This window comes from Tursiops truncatus, chromosome 2 (assembly GCF_011762595.2).
Source record: "Tursiops truncatus isolate mTurTru1 chromosome 2, mTurTru1.mat.Y, whole genome shotgun sequence".
Taxonomy (NCBI): Eukaryota; Metazoa; Chordata; class Mammalia; order Artiodactyla; family Delphinidae; genus Tursiops; species Tursiops truncatus.
Genome location: NC_047035.1, coordinates 37,416,076 through 37,439,134, shown reverse-complemented (window position 1 = coordinate 37,439,134; position 23,059 = coordinate 37,416,076). Strand labels below are relative to the sequence as shown.

At 42.6% G+C, this 23,059-nt stretch overlaps 1 protein-coding gene across 19 annotated transcripts in view; it reads right to left on the bottom strand.

Moving 5' to 3' along the window:
* The window catches only part of ESR2 (estrogen receptor 2), an 85,820-nt gene that overhangs the window by 13,810 nt on the left and 48,951 nt on the right, over positions 1 to 23,059 (bottom strand). For 7 of the 19 annotated variants that reach the window (XM_073800407.1, XM_073800408.1, XM_073800391.1 and 4 more), the window contains 4 exons: positions 8,835 to 9,015; positions 1,634 to 7,119; positions 926 to 1,093; positions 557 to 646 (listed from right to left, as the gene is read on the bottom strand). In XM_073800407.1, the coding sequence (XP_073656508.1) occupies positions 6,933 to 7,119; positions 8,835 to 9,015 (368 nt within the window). In that variant the 3' untranslated portion in view covers positions 557 to 646; positions 926 to 1,093; positions 1,634 to 6,932. Of the gene's footprint in view, positions 1 to 556; positions 7,120 to 8,834; positions 9,016 to 23,059 lie in introns of all 19 variants that reach the window. The other 12 variants (XM_073800404.1, XM_073800402.1, XM_073800406.1 and 9 more) reach the window with 12 other exon arrangements.

The following is a 23,059-nucleotide window of genomic DNA, read 5'->3' as shown; positions in this document are numbered from 1 at the left end:
AGTGGGAGACGAGTTCACACGTGTAAGTTTTTATACAGAGAATGGATAAACAACAACGTCCTACTGTATAGCACAGGGAACTACATTCAATATCCTGTGATAAACCATAATGGAGGGGCTTCCCTGGTGGCGCAGTGGTTAAGAATCCGCCTGCCAATGCAGGGGACACGGGTTCGAGCCCTGGTCTGGGAAGATCCCACATGCCGTGGAGCAACTAAGCCCGTGTGCCACACCTACTGAGCCTGCACTCTAGAGCCCAAGAGCCACAACTACTGAGCCCACGTGCCACAACTACTGAAGCCCGTGCGCCTGGAGCCTGTGCTCTGCAATAAGACAAGCCACCAAAATAAGAAGCCCACGCACTGCAACGAAGAGTAGCCCCTACTCACTGCAACTAGAGAAAGCCCACGCGCAGCAATGAAGACCCAACACAGCCAAAAATAAATAAATAAAATAAATTTAAAATAAAATAAAATTAAAAATAAAGCCAGAAAAAAAACATAATGGAAAAGAATATGAAAAAAAAAAGTTGTTACTGACCCAGTTCCTCAGTTACCTGCTCTTAACCTGCATCTCTTGACCCTCGGGAGACACCATGGACTCGAAGCAATCTCGGTCCCTCTCTCCTTCTCTGCAAAGTGCAAACCTTGGGGAAGCCAAGGAAGCTCGTCAGTAGATGAAGGCCAGATTTCAGCACTGGTGGCCCTTCTGTGGGTCAGACACCCCAGAACGTGTGCAATTCACCAGTAGCTTTATGTAAAGGGACCAGCTGAAGAGAACTGTCTTTACCAAATTGTTGGAAGTGATATGGACACAAAGGTACTGCTTTACCATGCAACCTCAAAGTCTCTTTTAACTCTAAAATAATCCATCTCTTTTCATGGATTACAATAACCGTAGAGGGAAATTTAAATGAAAATATTACCCAAACTTTTTCTTTAAGCCATTGAGTTGGTTAGAAGGTCCTTGCTCCAGGTTCTCCAGAGGCAAAAGGCAGAATATCTCTACCTCCTTCCCTTCTTCCAGCCCAAAGGAGGTGACTACTCTAGAGACCTTTTCTGCCTGTAAGGAGGGACTCTGGGGCAAGTCCAAGCTGCGGAGAAAGGAGAGTGTCATTTGCATTTTCAAGTCTAATGATGCACACCAACTCTCAGGATAGAGGCCTTTGAGTCTTGAGTCTGTACTCCAGGCTTCTACCCCAGGGAAGCCTTCCTTCACCCACAGCTCAGTGTGTTCCCCAGCTCTTGTTATGAAATAATCTGTGTTTTACACCTTCAAGAGATTTTACATCTTCCATTCCCCACGTGCGAGAGAAATTTTCAAATGACCCTTGACATTAAGTTAGCGTCAGTATGAAGGAATTACTTTTCTCTCCATCCCTCGTGGGGTATAATACTAATTGACTCATATGAAGTAATTACAGAAAAGTACTCCCCGAACTGATGCATTGCATATCAGAATTTTCATATTTGTGAGCTGCATTTTACTTGAGCATACAATGCCTTTGGTCATAAATCACAGGTGTGAGATTAGCTGACTAAAGATTAAATTGCTGCTGTTTAAAAAGTCTTCAGCAGTTTAAGTCAGAGATTCTTAACTCTTGAAATTGTATGTAAGCATTTTGTTTATGTACCTTTGTCCAGGAAGAGTGTCTGTGCTTTTCATCAAATTCTTAAAGGGCTCTGCAAACCTAAAACAGAATAAAATTCAGAATAGAATGGGAACACTGACTACTTAGCCTAATTACTGAAAGTTCTTATACTCCCAACAAATACATTTTTAAAACCAAAATTATGAAAAAACACTTTATTTAGCTTATGTCACATTAAACTTTTCTGCAACAGTTCCATAGACATTAAAGGCACACAGCAAAGAAAAAGTAGTACCTGGAGGAATGGAAAGCAGGTTTCAAAATCTGCTTTCACACAACAGCAGACATTCATTTGTCAAAAGGCCCAAATTTAAAAGCCTGCTTAATGGTACAGAGCATTCATCTGAAAAAAATGACAAGTTATAGCCAGCCAGTGGGCTCTGAGGTACACAGGACCACTGAATAACAACGTTACAGGACCTACAGTCATGGCACTTAGACACCCAGCACAGAAAGAGAAACACAGCAGCACAGATTGTAGAGTTACAGGAACTGGTCTGGGTTAGCATATCGTCAGAGCTTTGTCCTTCCCTTAAAGGAAGCCCATCATCACATAACACTGACTGGCCCCACAAGTGAATAGGACCCTCGGCATTCAAAAAAAAAAAGAAAAGAAAAAGGATCCTTGACTCCAACGCAACAAAAAGGGTTATAAGAATAACACTGCAGAGAATGCACATCTTTGAGCTACCACTTTGAGCCAAAGTTCCAGCAACTTGGAGAGCTGTAAAGAATAAATGCATGTGTTTTGCACTGCAGTAGACTAGACTCCACGGGGAAGCATCAGTGCCTAAAAGGTGTGAGAATTTTACACGGGTAAGTTTCCAGCGAATCTACTTCACAGCAACACATCTGGGGAAAATGATGACAGGAGGAGGTGATGGCAGTGCCACCCACGAGCTTATGAGCCCAGGATGGGAGGGTAGGAATGATATAATTCATCTTATTTTTTCCCACCTGTCATGGCTGCTATTCTGTAAAGGTTCACGCAGACCCCATCTAAGCTGAGAAGGCAGAGGGTACAGTAGAAGGCAACCATAACGTAACCGTCTCTCCTCTATGCACCGAGACTCAGCTCAAGCAGCAGACTCCTACGGAAGCAAGTCTGTAGCAGGAGCAGTGCTGGCCAGGCAGGCAGAAGACCTGAATTCTGTCCCAGTTTTGCCGTTAAGTAGTTTTATGACCTTCAGCAGGTCCATTTACCCCTCCAGGCTTTAATTTACACGTGTACAAAAGATGGGACTGAACTCTCTTCTACTGGGTGTTCTGGAAATGGAGCCATTTAAACCAGAGTAGCCGCGCATGTCAGACTGCATTTGACGAATGGATTCTGCAGTCTAAGAGTATTCTTCCTTTAGTTTTTTTAAACCGCATGATTACTTTCAGCTCTGTCACTTACTCCCTTGTGTGACCTTGAGCAAGTTTGCTTAGGCTCTAGGTTCCAGACCCGGAAAACTGGGATAACAGCAGTTAGTATGAGGATTAAATATGAATGTATTGCACTGAGCACTGTGCCTGGCACACAGTCAATGTTCTGCAAATACTATTTTTGGGTACTAAACAACTTATTTTTATCATTTCCTTCATATAACCTTTATTATGTCTTTTTAAGATTTTTTAGCAGTTTAAAGAAATGTGTCAAATCTTAAATAAAAATGTTTCATTTCAAAATAGACAGGAAACTGAAGGTTCACCTTGGAATTTGAAAAAGTATCAATATATGCAAGTTTCTTAGCAGATTTAAGTAACAACCAAACTCGGTTTTCACATGCTAGAACATTCTAGAATTGCTTCAACATAGCCTATAGATATGAATATATAACGTAGCTCTGCCAAGAATTGGGAACTGATATTTTTTTAATGAAACTGAAAATAATTGGTCTTCCAGCTGAGTTAGCAGAGGAAGTAATCCAGATAAAGACTGTCTCACTGAAGAGCTTTTGTTGATTTTGTATTATTTTGTTTTTAATAGTTAAGACCCTCCAGAAATGATCTTGAGCTGACAACTTAATCTGCTGCTCCCACCACAATTTTTGAAGATAAATCTCTTCAAAAATTATTTTAGGGTTGAATCCTTTGTAGTTAGTCCTGGTGGACCCTGAGCATGTGACAGGCCTGAGGCCACAAGGAGAGGATGTGGTGGGGACGGAGGGAGATACAGTTGGAACGTGGACAACTCACTGTGCGGCTCTCCTGGGGTGGCCCATGTGGGTCCTTTTCAGCAGCTGCCAGCTCTCCCAGGAACCTGCGTGAACACTGCGCTAGTGGTTTCTGTATTAAGAATATTCCATGTTAATTATCATTAAAATTTGTCTATATGATTCCCATATTAGACACTCATGTTTTTGGAATTTAGCTCAAATCTCACTCATCCCCCACAACTAAGTTTGTCGTATTAAATGATCACTTACAAACCAAAATGTAGGAAAGGAATCTCACCATACGAGTCTAAGGCAAAGCTGAGCATTCCTTTTCCATGATACATAAAATGTAGTTGGGTGGGTTATTTTTTTCCCAATACTCGATTTAATTCTTGTTTACAGTTGTCAGGTCCTATCCTCTCTAATTAATTCCTTTTAAAAACTGAATTTGAAAACACTGTGCTTAGCTATGGGAGAAATTTAAGTTGCCCATGGACCATTTGGGTCCAAAAGAAGACGTTTAAAAGAAAGCACTGTGTTTTGTTGTTTTTTTTTAAAGAAAGCACTATTAAAGAGAAATGGCTAATCTTTAAAATGGACACGGAGGGTTTACTCAAAACCCAGAAAAACAGCAGCCTGACTTTGCACTTTGTCATCCTTAGAGGACACGTTTGGAGCAGCTGGGAACAGAGATCACACACTTCATCTGAAAGGGGGAAAGGGCCCTAGAATACTCAAAACAAAGAACACCTTTAAACTATAGACCTTATTATCTCAGCTGCCTACTTGGCCCAGACCCCAGTCTAAGAGACAGCCTTGCACCAGGGCGGCCTCTCAGGTTGGACTGACTGACTGGTTTCCTCAGCACACCTAGGTGAGACCACAGCCAAGAAGAAATGACCAAAAGTGTTACATGCTCCTCATGGGCTAAATCCAAATGCAGTGAAACAAGCAGCCCCAAGAAGCATGCAGGAGAGTCTGTGGAAAATGGGCAGTGGGCACTGGAGGAGTTTTCATAAGAGCGTGCACCGTGCGGGTGACACACAGGGTGCAGCACAGACAGGTGCTAGGACACCTGAGACAAATCGGTTGCCTACCTTGGCGTCAAAATCCAACCTGCAAAACTTCACTACATAGTAATGGGGTTGCGGCTTAGACCTCATTCTGTTTTGTTTTTGTTTTTTTATTTTTGCTTTTTCAACCTGGTAGTCTCTTTTATAAATACAATTAAGAGAATTTCATTGGCAAATAACTGTTCACGGCTGCCTTCCTTTGCCTCCCGCTTCCCACTGTCTAGCCTCCACCCCCTTGTTTGTCATGGGGGCTCCTAAACTGGCTGGAAAGAAAGAAAATTGACCTGCTGAAAAATACTGGTTCCCTCGTTCCTACAAAATCAAATATATTTGCTGTACTCAATCTTGCTGAGGCTGCAACAAGTCACTAAGAATAATTTCAAATCACCTCAGAATACAGACAATGGTGTGTTCTCTAGGTACATGGCCAAGAGTTTCTGATACAGCTTTGCTCAACTTTTTTAGTAAAACTGCATTGATATCAAAATTAAGAATTATTCAAGATCACACTGGCAGAAACCAACCTTGTGTTATTGAATGTAATCTTCCTAATGACTTTGGTTTACTGTGGCTAGCACATTTCTGTATTTACTATTTTCAAAAAGAAAGTGTGTTTAATCTCCTATCACAAGGTAATTTTTAAAAACATTGCAAAAATCACACATGATTATTTAACTACTCTCTTCCAAAGTATAGATGTAACTCGTTTTAGGCATTCACTATGTTCCTGAAAATTTGTATGAAAATTTCAGTTTTAAAAAGTGAGTTAAAATTGTAATTTCAGAGGTGCTTTGTCACCATGTCCTATTTATGTTCCACTTGGAATAAGAACTAATATTTTACTAACTTTTTATTTCACCCAACCCACCATATAAATGTTCTGATAAGAAAATATTCTAGAAGAGCCCTAGGGTATAAAAGAATTTTCTTGCTATAAATACTTACCCTAAATATTTCTCTTTTTTAAAGAGTTCACAATCTTGTTCAAGTGGTACGCTCACCCCATCTATACGGTTTGGCCTTGAACATGACACGCTGACGTGTGTGTAGCTGTTCATCCTTCCGTGCAACAGCATGCCTCACACACACAGCCTGAAGTGTCCCTGTCTCCCCTGGGTGGCTGAGGTGGCAGTTGTGGCTGCCCCAGGGGAGCACTGTGGCTGTGACCCACACCCACAGGAGAAACCCCATTCCTGCAAACACTGGTCTTTCCTCTAGCACACACACTGGGCCCCTTGGGACAAGAGAGTTTTAACAAAGGGCAATTCCAGGGGTAGGGGTATTTAAATATCCACACTCCTCCATGAAGGTGATCACTCACACACACACACACACACACACACACACACACACACACGTAATTTGTAGGCTTTCTGAATGCAAACCAAGAGGGGGTGAACCTGCATGAAGGCGGCAGCAAGGTCTTGGGGGATGAACGTGGCTTGCATCTCAGCTTGACCACTGGTTCCCTAGGTCACGTTCCCTCTGGCCTTGGATAGAGTCACAGCAATACGTGACACCTGTCCTCACAGGCCTGTGAGATAGGTATGTGGAACCAGTTAGTTGACTGCCGTCGTGGTTTTCAATCCTACAATCAAGTGGTCCAGAGGCAGCATACAAAGGACTAATTCTGTGGGCAGGTTAAGTGGCACAATAAGGCTTAGTCCCCTTCCTGTGCATGTGCCATGTTCTCTCCCCTTTCTACTTGACAACGCTTCCAAGTCAGATTTCCACCAGTCATTCCAAAAGCTGTAAGAAGATGTTTTCCGAAGGGTGGGAGGGAGATGGGAAGTGAGAGGGACCACAATGAGATCCCATGAGGCCAAGCAAGACATAAATGCTGCACTCAAACGTGCCCCCTGGTGACAAGGAGCACTGGCTTTCTCACCCTGACTCCCGGGAAGTAGGGAGGTCGGGGAAGGATGGTACTGAGGGGCCATATGAGGGATCACACAGCAGAAAGCCGATGAAGCCCGCCCCCTCCCGATGGGGCTCACGATTTGTGCTGGAGTTCACGCTTCGGCCTCTGACCTCCTCTGCAGCCTGACCACACCTCAGGGCTTGGCATCACTGAGCCTGGGGGTTCTGGGAGCCCTCTTTGCTCTCACTTTCCTCCACCAGGCTGCACTCGGACCCTGTGACCGAGGACTTGCTGCCACGAAGTGTGTGGGCATTCAGCATCTCCAGCAGCAGGTCGTAGACGGGGACCACATTTTTGCACTTCATGTTGAGCAGGTGTTCCATGCCCTTGTTACTAGGGGGACAAAAAGGCGCTGAGATTCCTTCCTGAAGCAGCCAAGGGAAGTCTGACATCTTCCCCGACAGAGCCGGTCCTCCACCCCAACCCCTGCGCTTCTTCCAGCCCTTTGCTAGCTATGGTTCTTGCATCTGTCTCCTCCAATGATCTACACGTAAGGACAAATACAATGTCCTGTGGGCCTTGGTGTCCCACCACCCACCCACAATGGCCTGATAGCACCGGCACATAGTGCAATGGGGTCTCACTGTTCACCATAGTTATGTCTACACAGTCTTCGCAAACACTGAACCATTGCTACTGGGAGAAATACAGGGTTAGGTTCTGAGAGGTCCTGGACCTTGCTTCTTCTGAGTTATTGTTATAAAGACACTTTATTTAACACATACAGTCCATTCACTAACATTTAACTCACGGCCTACAGCACTAAAATTCATGCCTGAACAAAGTGTATCTAACACGTATATTTTTTCTGTAGGGACATCACAGGTTTCTTGCACTTAGGAACACTAGAGAGCACTTCAGGACTATGCTTGGGGTCATTTTTAGACAGTGAAATCCCCAACAAAGTACAAGAATGGCAAAATGAGGCACTAAATAGACCACGTAATGGACCCTTGTTTACAGTATGAGAGCAGAAACGAGAAGGCAGAGCAGCACTTCGTGTGACCCCTGCTGCTAACGTAAGTATGGGTAACTCAAACTTTTTCCCATGCTGCACGTGTCCTCGAATGACCTCAAAAGTGCCGTGAGTATTGATTTGGGGGTTACCAATAAATTTTAGCAAGCAGGCAAATTCACAAATAGGAAATCCGTGATTAATGAGGATGGACTGTTTCTGCTCTGCAAATGGTCGTGTACTGAGTAATCATTAAAGAGGAAACAGAGGCGGAGGTCATTTCCATTTCCTCCCCCTCGGTAAAATTCTTGAGGTGTGTGTTGTCCTTTCTCACCACCCCTAGACTTCCCTCCTCGTCGAGGGAGCACCTACCTTCCATCCTCATGTCCCCTCTTCCAGCCCCATGGCAGGGCTACCCTCCTCCTGGGTGACAGCAAGCACTGAGCCACATGGTACCAGCATGAAACCATCATCACACACCATCCCCCTCCACGAGCACACACAATCTCCATATCCTGAATACACTCTACCCACGCCCTGCCGTCCCAAACCTACTGGGCTCACTAGTTCTCTTAGGTCTCACTCTTAACAACCTGATGCTATCGTAAGAAAAGAACAGCTCTTAGGGAAGCCTTTGTGTACCTCCCCAAATCACCAGCCTCAGAGCTGATCTAGAGGAGCTGGGTTTAACCTCTTCAGGAAAAGACCTCAGGACCCCAGCCCTGGGTAGTGCAGAAAGAGGTGGCAGTTCACTCTAGGACAGGAACTAACTGTCCCTCTCAGAGCTCCATAAACAAGCTAAAAGCCCCAGCAACTGAAAAACAGATGAGCCACACAGGACGCCATAAAAAGCCTCTATGAGGACCATGCCACATTCAGTGCTCGCTGTGGCCGGTCTTTGGTTACAGGTATGTGCACTGATGATGCACCCCCTTCCCTTTCAGGGGTTCATTTTCCCTTAAAGGTGGCAATTCTGCCTTATCCATCTCAAAGTTGCAAAACCCTTTTTCCAAAGCTCTTCACCCTCCTCTGGGCATGTGCACAGCCCCCTCCCACCACGCACCCCGTGGAGCGGCCCCCGCAGGGATTGTACCTGGCGTGCCTGACGTGAGAAAGGAGCATCAGCAGGTTAGCCAGGCGGACGGACTGCTGCTGGGAGGGGATGCCGCTCTTGGCGATCACCCAGACCAGAGCATCCGTCACAGCGTTCAGTAGATGAGCCAGTTTCCGGCTGCTGTCAGCCTCCTGGGGTGCCTCAGCTGAAGGGTACACACCTGGACAAAGCATAAAAAAGCTGCGAGTCACTGCCCTGAGAGGAGAAAACGGAAGTCGTGTGCTCAGCCATTAGGCATGCATATGTTCTCCAGAAAGGAGGCCAAAGTGATCTGGGTTGCTCTGACATCTGCATGTCTGGTGAAACCTTAAAAGCATGGCTTCACCTGTGCATGGTGTCCTTGTCCCCCAAGAGCCAGCCCTGTCACTGAGCTGGAAGGGAAAGCCTTCCAGCTGAATGCCGGATGAATGCAGGCAGACTCAACGGCCTCTCAGAGGGCCCCCTGGCCCAAAAGTGTGGCCTTGCCAAGCAGGAAATGTATCTAGTTGCCTCAAACCATGACATGGTGTATCTCAGCTGCAGCAACAAATACCCACACGGAGATGGTCAGAAAGTGAGATTAACTCAACTCCTAGTCCCTAAGAGGGCCCCTCATCTACGGGGAGTTTAATAAACATAAACTAATCACCACCGCTATGCCGCCTCCCCCCACCCGTGTGCCACGCGCAGACGGCCACGGCAGGGCCACTGCCACCTCTGTCCAGGCCCTCAGCATCTCACTTCAGGTGATGCCTTGCTGGAGCAGGAAGACCACCGATTTGGAATCAGACAGACCTGCTCTATATCCTCCATCTCTTGCTCTCTGACCCCTGACCAGTCACGCAGCTCCTCCAGCCTCAGCTCCTCACTGAGCAAAGCTTACAGGCACATGTCTACCTCCCCACGAGGTAGGTCGCTTCCCCCTTCCTGCCTGGCCCAGTGTCTAATTCCCCTCTGACTCTCGGGACTGAGATACTTGGCCTCCCAAAGGTTGCAAAACAACCGCTCAGGTAAATCTTGCCCTACCAGCCCCTCGCCTACCAACCCCGACTCCTTGATTCCTGGCAGCAGGGAATTAATTAGCTTCCCTTCCAGGCTTTCGATTTCAAAGAATAAATAGCAAATACGTGAAGTCAACGGGGGAGCTGCCGACTTTTCACTGTAATGAGAACGAAGGATGGCTGGCACTCTATCATCCACAGAATTGGTTTTGGCAGTTTTTGTTCTCTACTTTTATTGGCATTTCCAGTTCAATTGATGCAACTCAGTTCAACTCAGTTCAGTTAAGGCAAGGGACATACTGAACCACAACCATGCCAGTGCAGCGCTTCGCCACATCCCTAGGGGCATGTCCCTCCATGATGTCTGATGATGCAGATTTAAAATATTCATCTTTGGCCCAGAAGCTGCTGCTTTAACCCATCTGCTCACCTGTTCCTCACAGGGACTCTTCCAGGCTCCCTGGCATGCTGGGGTCAAGCCTCCCATTGACCCCCATGGCAAATGACCTGCCCTCTCACTGCCCCCACCTTCCACTCAACATGCCCTTGAGTGTCCAAAATGAAAAATGCAGATCATGTGGTGCCCTTAAATGAATTCCCAGCTCTTGGGGTAGAGTCCAAACCACTTGGTGCAGTTAACAATGTACCAGGGCTCTCTCTGCCCTCCTTATCCTCAGTTCCCCGCACACCTCACCCTGAACACTGCTTTCAATTCCTTTAACAGGTGATGCCCTGAGCATACTGAGCTTTCTGCTTAGGAATGCTCTTCCTTCCCTCCCCTCCTCCACCCCATCTCCTCCTCTTCTCCACATCCCCTCCTCTTGCTTATCTACATCCATTCCTCCTTTAGATTCCAGCCTGGTTATGAACTTCCTTGTGGAAGCTTCCCTGACTTCCCTCTGGTTTGGGCTCTCCTCTGAAGCTCCAAAGGTGCCCTGTGCTTCCCCAGCAGAGGGCAGCACGTTGTCCTACACGCTGGATGTCCTCATACACACGCTCTGACCCTCAGTGAAACTGGACATAAGTACTGTGCAGGCACAGACCCTATTTGTTTGCCTTTATATACCCGTCACCTATTACAATGACTGGCATGGAGTAAGCACTCATAAATGGAAGAATTAGACTGAAATTACATAGGTTCAAATTTTTAGCCAAGCACACCATTATAAATTGAAATGATAAATAGGCATGTTGATGCATATTTTAGGTACATACATAGAAAATTATAAATCAAATGAAAGCTTAGAGAAAATTATTTTAAGCTTATTTTCCCTTAAAATTGACCCTGGCTGCATTAACAAGTACTTTCTTTAACTACCCTTTAGTCTATTCTGCTACATGAAATGTGCTCCATGTATTTCTACTGCCATAAAGAAATCTTACATTTTTGGATTCTAAAAGGAGTCAAAATTACGTACCTGTACATACGTCAGTCTAAAGTGACAAAAAGTGAAAATATAAAAATATTTGGCTAGTATACAAATGTTCACAGCAATATTACTCATAATAGCCCAAAAGTGGAAACAACCTAAATGTCCACCAACTGATGAATGGATAAACAAAATGTATATCCATACAATGGAAGATTACTGAGCCATAAAAAGGAATGAAGCAAGGCAGAAATAGAGACACAGGTGTAGAGAACAAACGTATGGACACCAAGGAGGGAAAGGTGGGGGGGGATGAACTGGGAGATTGGGATTGACATATATACACTAATATGTATAAAATAGATAACTAATGAGAACCTGCTACATAGCACAGGGAACTCCACTTCACTGTACAGTAGAAACTAACACAACATTGTAAAACAACTATACCCCAATAAAAATAAAAAATAAAAAAAAAGCAGAATGCCAAAAAAAAAAGGAATGAAGTACTGACACATGCTACAACTTAAATGTGAAAGAAGCCAGCCACAAAGGTCTACGTTTTTATGATTCCATTTATATGAACTGTCCAAAATGGGCAAATCGATACAGACAGAAAGTAGATTAGTGGCTGCCCAGGACTATAGGTGGGACGGAGATTGGAGAGTGACAGCTAGATTGGGGAGTACAGGATTTCTTTTAGGGTGATGAAAAATGTTCTAAAATTGGTTTTGATGATGGCTGCACAAGTCTATGGATATACTAAAATCCACTGAATTGTACACTTTAAATGGGTGAATTGAATGGCATATGAATATCACAATAAAGCTGTAATTTTAAAAAGTAATAAAGTGAATCTTCAGAACCAAAATTGCAGTAACACAAAAGCTCCTCAGTACCTCCTCACGTCTGACCAAGGCTCCCCTCAGATAACCTGTGTTGGCTATTGGGTCACCTTCTTCATAAACGAGCAGTCACCGCCAAGGGTGAGCCCTGGATCTTCTACAGGCTGTGGGGTCAGCACAGCTCCATACAGGGCTCAGGGTCCACCACTGATGAGGGGTTTGGGGATAGGGGTCACTGTGGTTCTGTAAAGGCACGTGCTGTATCAATTTTACATATGGGGAAAGGTTTTACGTACAAAAAGATTAACCTATATAAAATCATCCTGGGAAGGAACTGGGCTGTAGAATGCCCATTTGGCTGCCTGTCTCTTTTCAGTCAGCAGTGCTGTGCCTGCACTTTGGGCATTCACATACCCTCTTGCTCATCAGACACGTAGGTACAGGGTAATCGCTAAGTGGCAGGCCCCAGGAGGGGCAAGAGACAAGACACAAAGCCCCCAGGATGCTCACTGCCCAGACACACAGGAAACGGTAAGGATTAACTCCTTCCAGCCCCCAAGAGTTAAGAACATCAGATTTTCTTTTAGAACCAAATTAAATGACTTTTCCTAAAACTAAAGAAATACAGTAAAAATGTCAAGATCTTGGCACACCACCACACACATACCAAAGAAAGTAAAATAAAATCAAGGACACAATTTCCTTTCCTCTTTATCGCCTGGGAACAGCTGTGTCCTCCTTTCACCAGCCCACCTGATGACATTCTGAGCAGCACATGGGGAGAGATGGGCAACCCCCCAACATCTGCCACGTCCTAAGGGTTCAAAGGATGAAGATATAAGCTCGTCTCAACTGAAAGCAAATAAATCAGAAGAGATAAAGTATTTAATAAAAATTCCAGAATACTAACCAAAGGAAAACTCTTCTGGCTTTTGGGAGGTGTATGTGGGGTTTTGTTTGCCTGTTTGCTTTGAGGAAAGAACCTCTAGCTATGACCATCCCCTTTATCACCACCTCCTAACCCAGCACCATAAGAACAGACTGATGTTGGAAAGGTGCTGGTGACATGGACCCAGGAGGCTGATACCTACAATGCTTTGCCCCCATGTTCTCCATCAACAGGAAAGCACCCATCTGGCCTCTTCAGCATCCTTCTGTGTGTCCTTTTGTATCTTGGCCTTCTCCGCCCACCCACGTCATGGGAACCCTCCCCATAAACTCAGAGTGAACCAGGGCTTGAGTTGATATCTCTTAATAATTTTCTTCATGTAAAACAGGCTTACCTGGTTCTAACTATTTCTTTCATTTAATGAAAAGTGTCATCCATATGAAAACTTTGTAATGAAAAGTCACAAAAGTTTGCAAAGCCCTAAAATTATTTGGATGCATAGATCTTATTCCTAATTTTAAATATTTTAAAAGACTAATTATTTGCAGATTGATTCCACTCTGTTTCCTAGATTCAGTAGCCTCTAATTCTATCCAAGGGAGGACTTCCCTAGTCTCCAGGTTTCTGGGTGACAAGATGGCTGGTCTCAGGACTCTTAATTTGAATACGCTGTTACATTAAGTAAACACTCACATAACACCCTAGAGTTTCTAAAACACTTTAACAAATATTGTAATAGGTTGTGTTAAATGCAACATTTTCTGTTGTCTCTGAGTTTCACGAGCCATATCAAAGACTGAGTATATATAATAGAGTAATGCCAGGCACCCTCACATCTTACCTATGCACCGCGGAAGAGGATTTGCTGAGAGGGGAGTTCGGATGGTGCTGCCCTCACCCCATCTCTCCCCAACAGAGAGGAACATGCTCTTCTAAGCCTGGTAAGGATCAGAGCCCTCATTAACTATAAGAGTGTATATCCCTATTCTGGACCAAAAGCATTGTATCTAGTTCATTACTGCTAAGATTTTTATTAGGATCAAGTTGAATTTACAGACTATCTGTGGGGAAGACTGACATCTTAACATACTGAATCTTTTAACCCATTAACATCTCTCTCCATTTATTTAGGATTTCTTATTTCTGTCAGCAATGTTTTGCAGTTTTCAGTGTGTGGTCTCACATTCTTTGTCAAATTTAACCTAAGGTTTCACAATTTTTTTTTTTTTTTTTTTTTTTGCGGTACGCAGGCCTCTCACTGTTGTGGCCTCTCCCATTGCGGAGCACAGGCTCTGGACGCGCAGGCTCAGCGGCCACGGCTCACGGGCCCAGCCGCTCCGCGGCATGCGGGATCTTCCCGGACCGGGGCACGAACCCGCGTCCCCTGCATCGGCAGGCAGACTCTCAACCACTGCGCCACCAGGGAAGCCCAGGGTTTCACAATTTTTGATGCTATTGTAAATAGTATTGATTTTTTATTTCAATTACCAGTTATTCATTCCTACCATATAGAAATAAAATTATTTTTTATATATTTCCCTTATATCCCACAATCTGGGTAAACTCACTTTTTTGTAAACTCTTTGAGTTTTCTACACAGATTACCACATTTTTCAAATAAAAAGTTTTACTTCTACCTTTATAATCTGGATGGATGTCTTTTATTCTCTTTTCTTGACTTATGACACTAAAACTTCCAGTAAAACATTGAATAAAATTCGTGAGAGTGGACATACTTGTCTTATTCCTGATAACAAGCAAGTATACCATTAGCTGTAGATTATTCATTAATGCCCCTGACTAGGTTAAGGAAGTTTCCTTCCGTTACTAGTTTGTTGAGAGTTTTTAGAAGGAATGGGCATTCGATTTTGTCAAATGCTTTTTCTGCACATATTGGAATAATCATATGGTTTTTCATTATTATTCTGTTATATGGTAAATTATGTTGATTTTCTTTTTTTAATGAATATGACATGGTTTTATTTTTCTCATTTATTTATTTATTGAATTAAAAAAATATATTGAATAAATATTGCATCGGGTCTTAGTTGCAGCACGTGGAATCTTTCATTGCGGCACGCAGGCTTCTCTCTAGTTGTGGCGCACAGGCTCCAGAGCACAGGGGCTCTGTAGTTTGTGGCACACCGGCTAGTTGAGGTGTGCAAGCCCAGTAGTTGTAGCGCTTGGGCTTAGTTGCCCTGTGGCATGTGGGATCTTAGTTCGCCGACCAGGGATCGAACCCACGTCCGCTGCACTGGAAGGCGGATTCTTTACCACTGGCCCACCAGGGAAGTCCCTGTTGATTGATTTTCAAAAGTTAAAGAACCTTGTATTCCTGGGAAAATCACACTTGTTCACAATATATTATTGGATTCTATTTCTAAAAAACAAATTTGAGAATTTTTGCATCTGTATACATGAGAGATACTGGTCTGCTGTCTTCTTTTCTTCCAATATGTTGGTCTGGGTTTCCTATCAGAGTAATGAGTTGGAAAGTATTGCCAACTCCTCAGTTTTCTGCAATAATATGTATAAGCTTGGTATTACTTGTTCCTTAAATGTTTGGTAGAATTCTTGCAGAAAAGCCATCTGGGCCTAAAGTTTTCTTTGTGGGAAAGTTTGTAACTACAAATTCAATGTCTTTGATAGATATATAGCTGTTCAGAATTTTTAAGTTTCTTTTTGACTGAGTTTCAGTAATTTGTATCTTTCAAAGAATTTGTCCATTTCATCTAATATTCAAGCGAATTGGCATAAAGTTATTTATAATATTACCTTATTATTCTTTTTAATATCTGCAGAAAAATAACGTCACCTATCCCACTACTGATACTGGTAACCTGTATCTTCTTTCCTTTTTTCTGATCAGTCTGGCCAGAGGCTCATCAATTTCATTGATCTCAAATAATCAGCTTTTGACTTTCTTGCTTTTCATCTACTATTTTCTTTTTTTCTGTTCCATTGTTTTCCACTCTATCCTTTATTATTTCTTTTCCTCTGCTTATTTGGGGTTTCATTTTCTCTTCTTTTCCTAAGTTTCCTTAAGGTTGAAAGCTGAGGTCCTTAATTTCAGACCTGGCTTTTTTAATTGAAATATAGTTGGCATACAATTCTAAGTCAGTTTTGGGTGTACTACATAGTGATTTGACATTTGCATACATTATGAAATGATCACCACAATAAGTCGAGTAACCATCTGTCTCCACACAAAGGTATTACAATATTTTTGACCATATTCCTAACGTTATATATTACATCTCCATGGCTTATTTTATAACTGGAGTGTGTATCTCTCTTTTTTTTTTTAATTTTTATTTATTTTTGGCTGCATTGGGTCTTCATCATTGCGTGAGGGCTTTTCTCTAGTTGTGGTGCGTGGGCTTCTCATTGCGGTGGCTTCTCTTGTTGCAGACCACAGGCTCTAGGAGCATGGGCTTCAGTAGTTGTGGCATGCAGGATCAGTAGTTGTGGCTCATGGGCTCCAGAGCACAGGCTCAGTAGTTGTGACGCACGGGCTTCTCATTGCAGTGGCTTCTCTTGTTGCGGAGCACAGGCTCTAGGAGTGTGGGCTTCAGTAGTTGTGGCATGCGGGCTCAGTAGTTGTGGCTCACGGGCTCTAGAGCGCAGGCTCAGTAGTTGTGGTGCACGGGCTTAGTTACTCCGTGGCATGTGGGATCTTCCCGGACCAGGGCTTGAACCCGTGTCCCCTGCATTGGCAGGCAGACTCTTAACCACTGCACCACCAGGGAAGCCCTGGAGTTTGTATCTCTTAATTCCCTTCAGTTACTTCATGCACTCTCTCTCCCCTCCAGCAACCATCTGTTTGTTCTCTGTAGTTTGTTCTCTGTATTCATTAGTCTATTTTTGTTTTGTCTGTTTTGTTTTTTAAATTCCACAAATAAGTGAGATCATACAGTATTTGCCTTTCTCTGACTTACTTCACTTCACATAATACTCTTTAGATCCTTCCATGTTGTTGTAAATGGCAGGATTTCACTTTTTTTAATAGCTGAGTAATATTCCATTGTATGTGTGCATACATACATACATACACACACACACACATCCCACATCTTCTTTATTCACTCATCTATTGACAGACACTTAGGTTGCTTCCATATCTTGGCTATTGTAAATAATGCTGCAGTGAACATTGGTGTACATGTAAACCAGAATACACATTCTTTTCAAGTGCACATGGAACATTCTCCAGGATAGATCACATGCTAACCTACAAAACAAGTCTTAATAAATTTAAGAAGGTTAAAATCACATCAAGCATCTTTTCTGACTACAACAGTGTGAGACTAGAAATCAACTAGAAGAAAGAACTGCGAAAAACACAAACACATAGCATACTACAAAAAAAAAATCAGTGGGTCACTGAAGAAATCAAAGAGGAAATAAACATATACCTGGAGACAAATGGAAACACATGATCTGAAATCTATGGGATGCAGCAAAAGCAGTTCTAAGAGGGAAGTTTGTAGCAATACAAGCCTACCTCAAGAAAAATCTTGATATATTCCTTTTATTGGAATATGGGCCTTGAATGCTATAAATTTCCCTCAAACTATTTTTTTTAATTAATTTATTTATTTATCTTTGGCTGTGTTGGGTCTTTGTTGCTGTGCACGGGCTTTCTCTAGTTGCGGCGAGCTGGGGCCACTCTTTGTTGCGGTGCGCGGGCTTCTCATTGCAGTGGCCTCTCTTGTTGCGGAGCACGGGCTCTAGGCACACAGGCTACAGTAGTTGTGGCTTGCCGGCTCTAGAGTGCAGGCTCAGTAGTTGTGGCTCGCCAGCTCTAGAGTGCAGGCTCAGTAGTTGTGGCACACAGGCTTAGCTGCTCCGCGGCATGCGGGATCCTCCCAGCCCAGGGCTTGAACCCGAGTCCCCTGCACTGGCAGGCGGATTCCCAACCACTGCACCACCAGGCAAGCCCTCCCTCAAGCTACTGCTTTAGCTGCAACCCCAACATTTTGCTGTGTTCTACTTTCATTTTCAGTTAGTTCAAAATGCTTTCTAATTTTAATTTTGATTATTTTTCTGGGATCCATGGATTATTTAGATATATGTTATTTGGTTTCCAAACGTTTGGAAATTCTCCAAGATCTTTCTAATATTGGTTTCTAATTTAGTTCCATTGTGTCAAAGAAAATGCTTTGTACGAATTAAATTCTTTTAAATGTATTCAGACTTGTTTCATGGTCCAGGATATAGTCTATCCTGGTAAATATTCAATGAATACTTGAAAAGAATGTGTCTTCTGCTGTTTTGGGGTTGAGGGTTTTTAATATGCCAATTAGGTAAAGTTGGCTGGCAGTGTTATTCAAGTCTTCTCTATATTTACTGATTTTCTGTCTACTTATTCTATCAATTATTGAGAGAGGGGTATTAAAATATCCCACTATAATAAGGGATTTGTCCATTTCTCCCTGCAGTTTTATCAGATTTTACTTCATGAGGTTTGAGGTTCTCTTATTTGGTGCATAAATGTTTAGGATTGTTATGTCTTCTTGACAAATTGACTCATTTATCATTATGAAATTACCTTCTTTATTCCTAGATATATTCTTTGCTCTAAAATTTACTTTTTCTGATATTAATGTAGCCACTCCAGCTTAATACTCTGTTCATTTTTTAAACCCTTTTTACTTTCTATTCTTTTTTGATAGTTTCTATTGCTCTTGCTTAACAGGCACTATTGTTTCTTCTGCTATGCCTAATCAGACGTAAATCCATCAAAACATAGTTTTCACATTTAGAAATTTAATTTGTGTGAGTTTCATATTTTCCATGTCTCTCCTTAACCTGTTCATGCTTTCCTCTACTCCTTGGACATATGGAATATAGTTACAGTAACTGTTTTAATGCCCTTGTCTACTAAGTCTATCATCTGCATCACCTGGTGTCTTTTCCAATTATTGTCATTTTCCTCATAATAGGTCATATTTTCTGCTTCTTTCCATGCTTGCTAACATGTGATTGGTTTACCCTGTTAAGTGCTGGATATTCTTCCATTCCTTTAAATAGTCTTGAGCTTTATGCAGTTAAGATGCAGTTAAGTTACTTGGCAATAGTTTGATCCTTCAGACTTGCTTTTTAAGTTTCATTTGGTAGGAGCAGGGCAGCCTTTAGTCTAGGGCTTATGTTACCTCACTACTGAGGCAATACCTTTCTGAGTACTACAACCAACATCCAGTAGAGTAGAAGGTTTTTTCCCTGTGGCTGGTGAGAACATGAACTATTCCTGGCCCTGTGTGAACTTCCAAGTGTTGTTCTGCCTGCTCCTTTCTGGTGGTTCCTTCCCTGCCCTCGGTTAGAATCATAAGCATGAAATTAATGCTCAGCTGAAGACCTGAAGGGGATCCTCTGCAGGTCTCTAAAGCCTCTCTGTCCGGCTCGTTCCTCTCCAGTTCTCTCCCCTGAAAATCCTAGCCTTCCCAAATTCACAACTCTGCTCCCTCATTTCAGGGAGACCACTGGTGTCTACCTGGGTTACTTCTCCCTGTATTGCAACCTGGAAACTGGCTCCAGGCAGTAAACTGGTCAAATGGATCACCTTGTGTCTATTCTCTTGGGAGTCACTGTCCAATGTCCAATGTCTGTTTTACATATTCTGTAGGGTTGTTTAAATTCCAGGTGGCTAAGTGGATTCTGTCCCTGTGTTTGTTTTCAAGTTAATGCTATAAATAATCAAAAAGAAAAAAGCCTGTAACTTGAGATGCTTATAATCTAGCATGGAAAAGACTCACCTCTCCTGACAGTGGAAATTTTCCATCAGAAACAGAACCCCATTTTCCTAACAGCAACGCAGAACAGAATAACTTCATTCTGAATGCCGTTATGACTACCAAGCCAAAAAAATTTCTTAAGAAAAGATTTCTTAACTTGGGATTTACTGTAAACAAATCCTACTCACTTACTGTCCCAAGTGGTAATTACATCACATGCCTACCTCACCCTCTGTAATTCTCTCTACATGGCAGTTCTGTCAGATGCTGCAGGAGGAATGCCGTAGCCTTAGGCTTTCCCATTTGCACAGATGTTTCTAGTTTCCCAACAACACAATATGATGTCCAGAGGCTAAAATGACTGTGAGGAGCCTTGCCAAACATAAGGCTTTACACTGCAAAGTGGTGTAACAAGAAGCAAACTGCTTTCCAAGGAGCACTTTTCTGCACAGAAAAGAGTTCTAAATTATTTCTGCAAGTAAGAGAAGCCCCATAATCTGGCATTTGATGATCCTCCTGTACCACGGTGGGAATGAACTTTCCAAGGAAATCTTTCCTTTAACAAAGACAAATGACAACAAAAATCTGAGGTAACGTCTGTAGGTAAATTCAAAGAGAAGGTCAGAAAAAGTTGATTTTCTTCCACAGTTTCATATGTCCCACCTGGACATTTCCTATATGCACATCAACTTAATCACTGATGTAAGCTGGGCCCTCATATTATTTTATAGAAGGGGAATGGTAACAATAAATGTCAAGAAGGTGCCAGAAGCTCCAAAGCATTTAGGAGTCTTCTTGGCTTTCCCTACAATTTTCATTTGTCCAACAACTTACCATTTCTACTCACAAATGTCTGCTTTCTAGAACTGCGGTAGGGAGTGTACTGGGTGTGGGGGAAATGTCCTGTCAGGCAAGTAAGGCCAGATTGAGATCCAACCAGGAAGTACCCAAAGGTTGTCTTCAGGGTCTCTGAGTCTCACATGACCTTCCAATTCCTTCTTCATTCCCCCTCTCCTCTCCTTTAAGACCTAACTTCCTCCCCCCACGCCCACCTCCTGATCCAGCTATCTCCAGGACAGCTCTCCATGCTCTATACCAGGGTTACTCAAAGTATCATCTGTTACCAGTTCACAAAGAGAGAAGAAGAAATTGAGGGTAAGCATTTGGAAACTTTTACAGTAATTGATAGAGTAATTTTAAATCAGTTGAATGTAACAACAAAATACTACGGCTTGTATTTTGCACTTTTCTTTTTCTAGTACTTTATTTTTATTTTACAAAAGTAACTATCTACATGAAAGGATATACCATGTTCTTGTACTAGAAGAATCAATATTGCCCAAATGACTATACTACCCAAGGCAATCTATAGATTCAATGCAATCTCTATCAAATTACCAATGGCATTTTTCACAGAACTAGAAAAAAATTCTAAAGTTTAAACGGAAACACAAAAGACCCCAAATAGACAAAGCAATCCTGAGAAAGAAAATTGGAGCTGGAGGAAATCAGACTCCCTGACTTCAGACTATACTACAAAGCTACAGTAATCAAAACAGTACGGTACTGGTACAAAAACAGAAATATAGATCTATGGAACAGGACAGAAAGCCCAGAAATAAATTCACACACCTGTGGTCAACTAATCTATGACAAAGGAGGCAAGAATATACAATGGAGAAAAGACAGTCTCTTCAATAAGTGGTGCTGGGAAAACTGGACAGCTACATGTAAAAAAATGAAATTAGAACACTCCCTAACACCATACACAAAAATAAACTCGAAATGGATCAAAGACCTAAACGTAAGGCCAACACTATGAAACTCTTAGAGGAAAACATAAGCAGAACACTCTTTGACATAAATCACAGCAATATCTTTTTTGATCCACCTCCTAGAGTAATGAAAATAAAAACAAAAATAAACATATGGACCTAATTAAACTTAAAAGCTTCCACACAGCAAAGGAAACCATAAACAAACAAAAAGACAATCCTCAGAATGGGAGAAAATATGTGCAAGCAACTGACTAGGGATTAATCTCCAAAATATACAAACAGCTCATGCAGCTCTATGTCAAAAAAACCAACAACCCAATCCAAAAATGGGCAGAAGATTTAAATAGATATTTCTCCAAAGAAGACATACAAATGGCCAAAAAGCACATGAAAAGATGCTCAACATCACTAATTATTAGAAAAATGCAAATCAAAATTACAATGAGGAGGGGCTTCCCTGGTGGCGCAAGTGGTTGAGAGTCCGCCTGCCGATGCAGGGGACACGGGTTCGTGCCCCGGTCTGGGAAGATCCCACATGCCGCGGAGCGGCTAGGCCCGTGAGCCATGGCCGCTGAGCCTGCGCATCCAGAGCCTGTGCTCCGCAATGGGAGAGGCCACAACAGTGAGAGGCCCCCATACCACAAAACAAAAACAAACAAACAAACAAAAAAAAAAATTACAATGAGGTATCACCTCACACCGGTCTGAATGGCCATCATCGAAAAGTCTACAAACAATAAATATTGGAGAGGGTGTGGAGAAAAGGAAACCCTCCTACACTGTTGGTGGGAATGTAAATTGGTACAACATTATGGAGAACAGTATGGAGGTTCCTTAAAAAACTAAAAATAGAACTACCATATGATCCAGCAGTCCCACTCTTGGGCATATATCTGGAGAAAACCATAATTTGAAAAGATACATGCACCCCAATGTTCATAGCAGCTCTATTTACAAAAGCCAATACATGGAAGCAACCTAAATGTCCAACTACAGATGAATGGATAAAGATGTGGTATATTTATACAATGGAATATTACTCAGCCATAAAAGAGTGAAAAATGCCATTTGCAGCAACATGGATGGACCCAGAGATTATCATGCTAAGTGAAGTAAGTCAGATGGAGAAAGACAAATATCATATGATATCGCTTACATGAGGAATCTAAAAAAATGATACAAATGAACTTATTTACAAAACAGAAATAGAGTCACAGATGTAGAAAACAAACTTATGGTTACCAGGGAGGAGGGGAGGAGGGATAAATTAGGAGATTGGGATTGACATATATACACTACTATATATAAAACAGATAAATAATAAGGACCTACTGTATAGCACAGGGAACTCTACTCAATACTCTGTAATGACCTATATGGGAAAAGAATCTAAAAAAAGAGTGAATAGGGACTTCCCTGGTGATCCAGGGATTAAGACTCCGTGCTCCCAATGCAGGGGGCCCAGGTTCGATCCCTGGTCAGGGAACTAGATCCCGCGTGCCACAACAAAGAGCCCACAAGCAGCAACGAAGATCCCCCATGCCGCAACTAAGACCCAGTGCAGACAAATAAATAAATATTTAAATGTTAAAAAAATAAAAAAAAGTG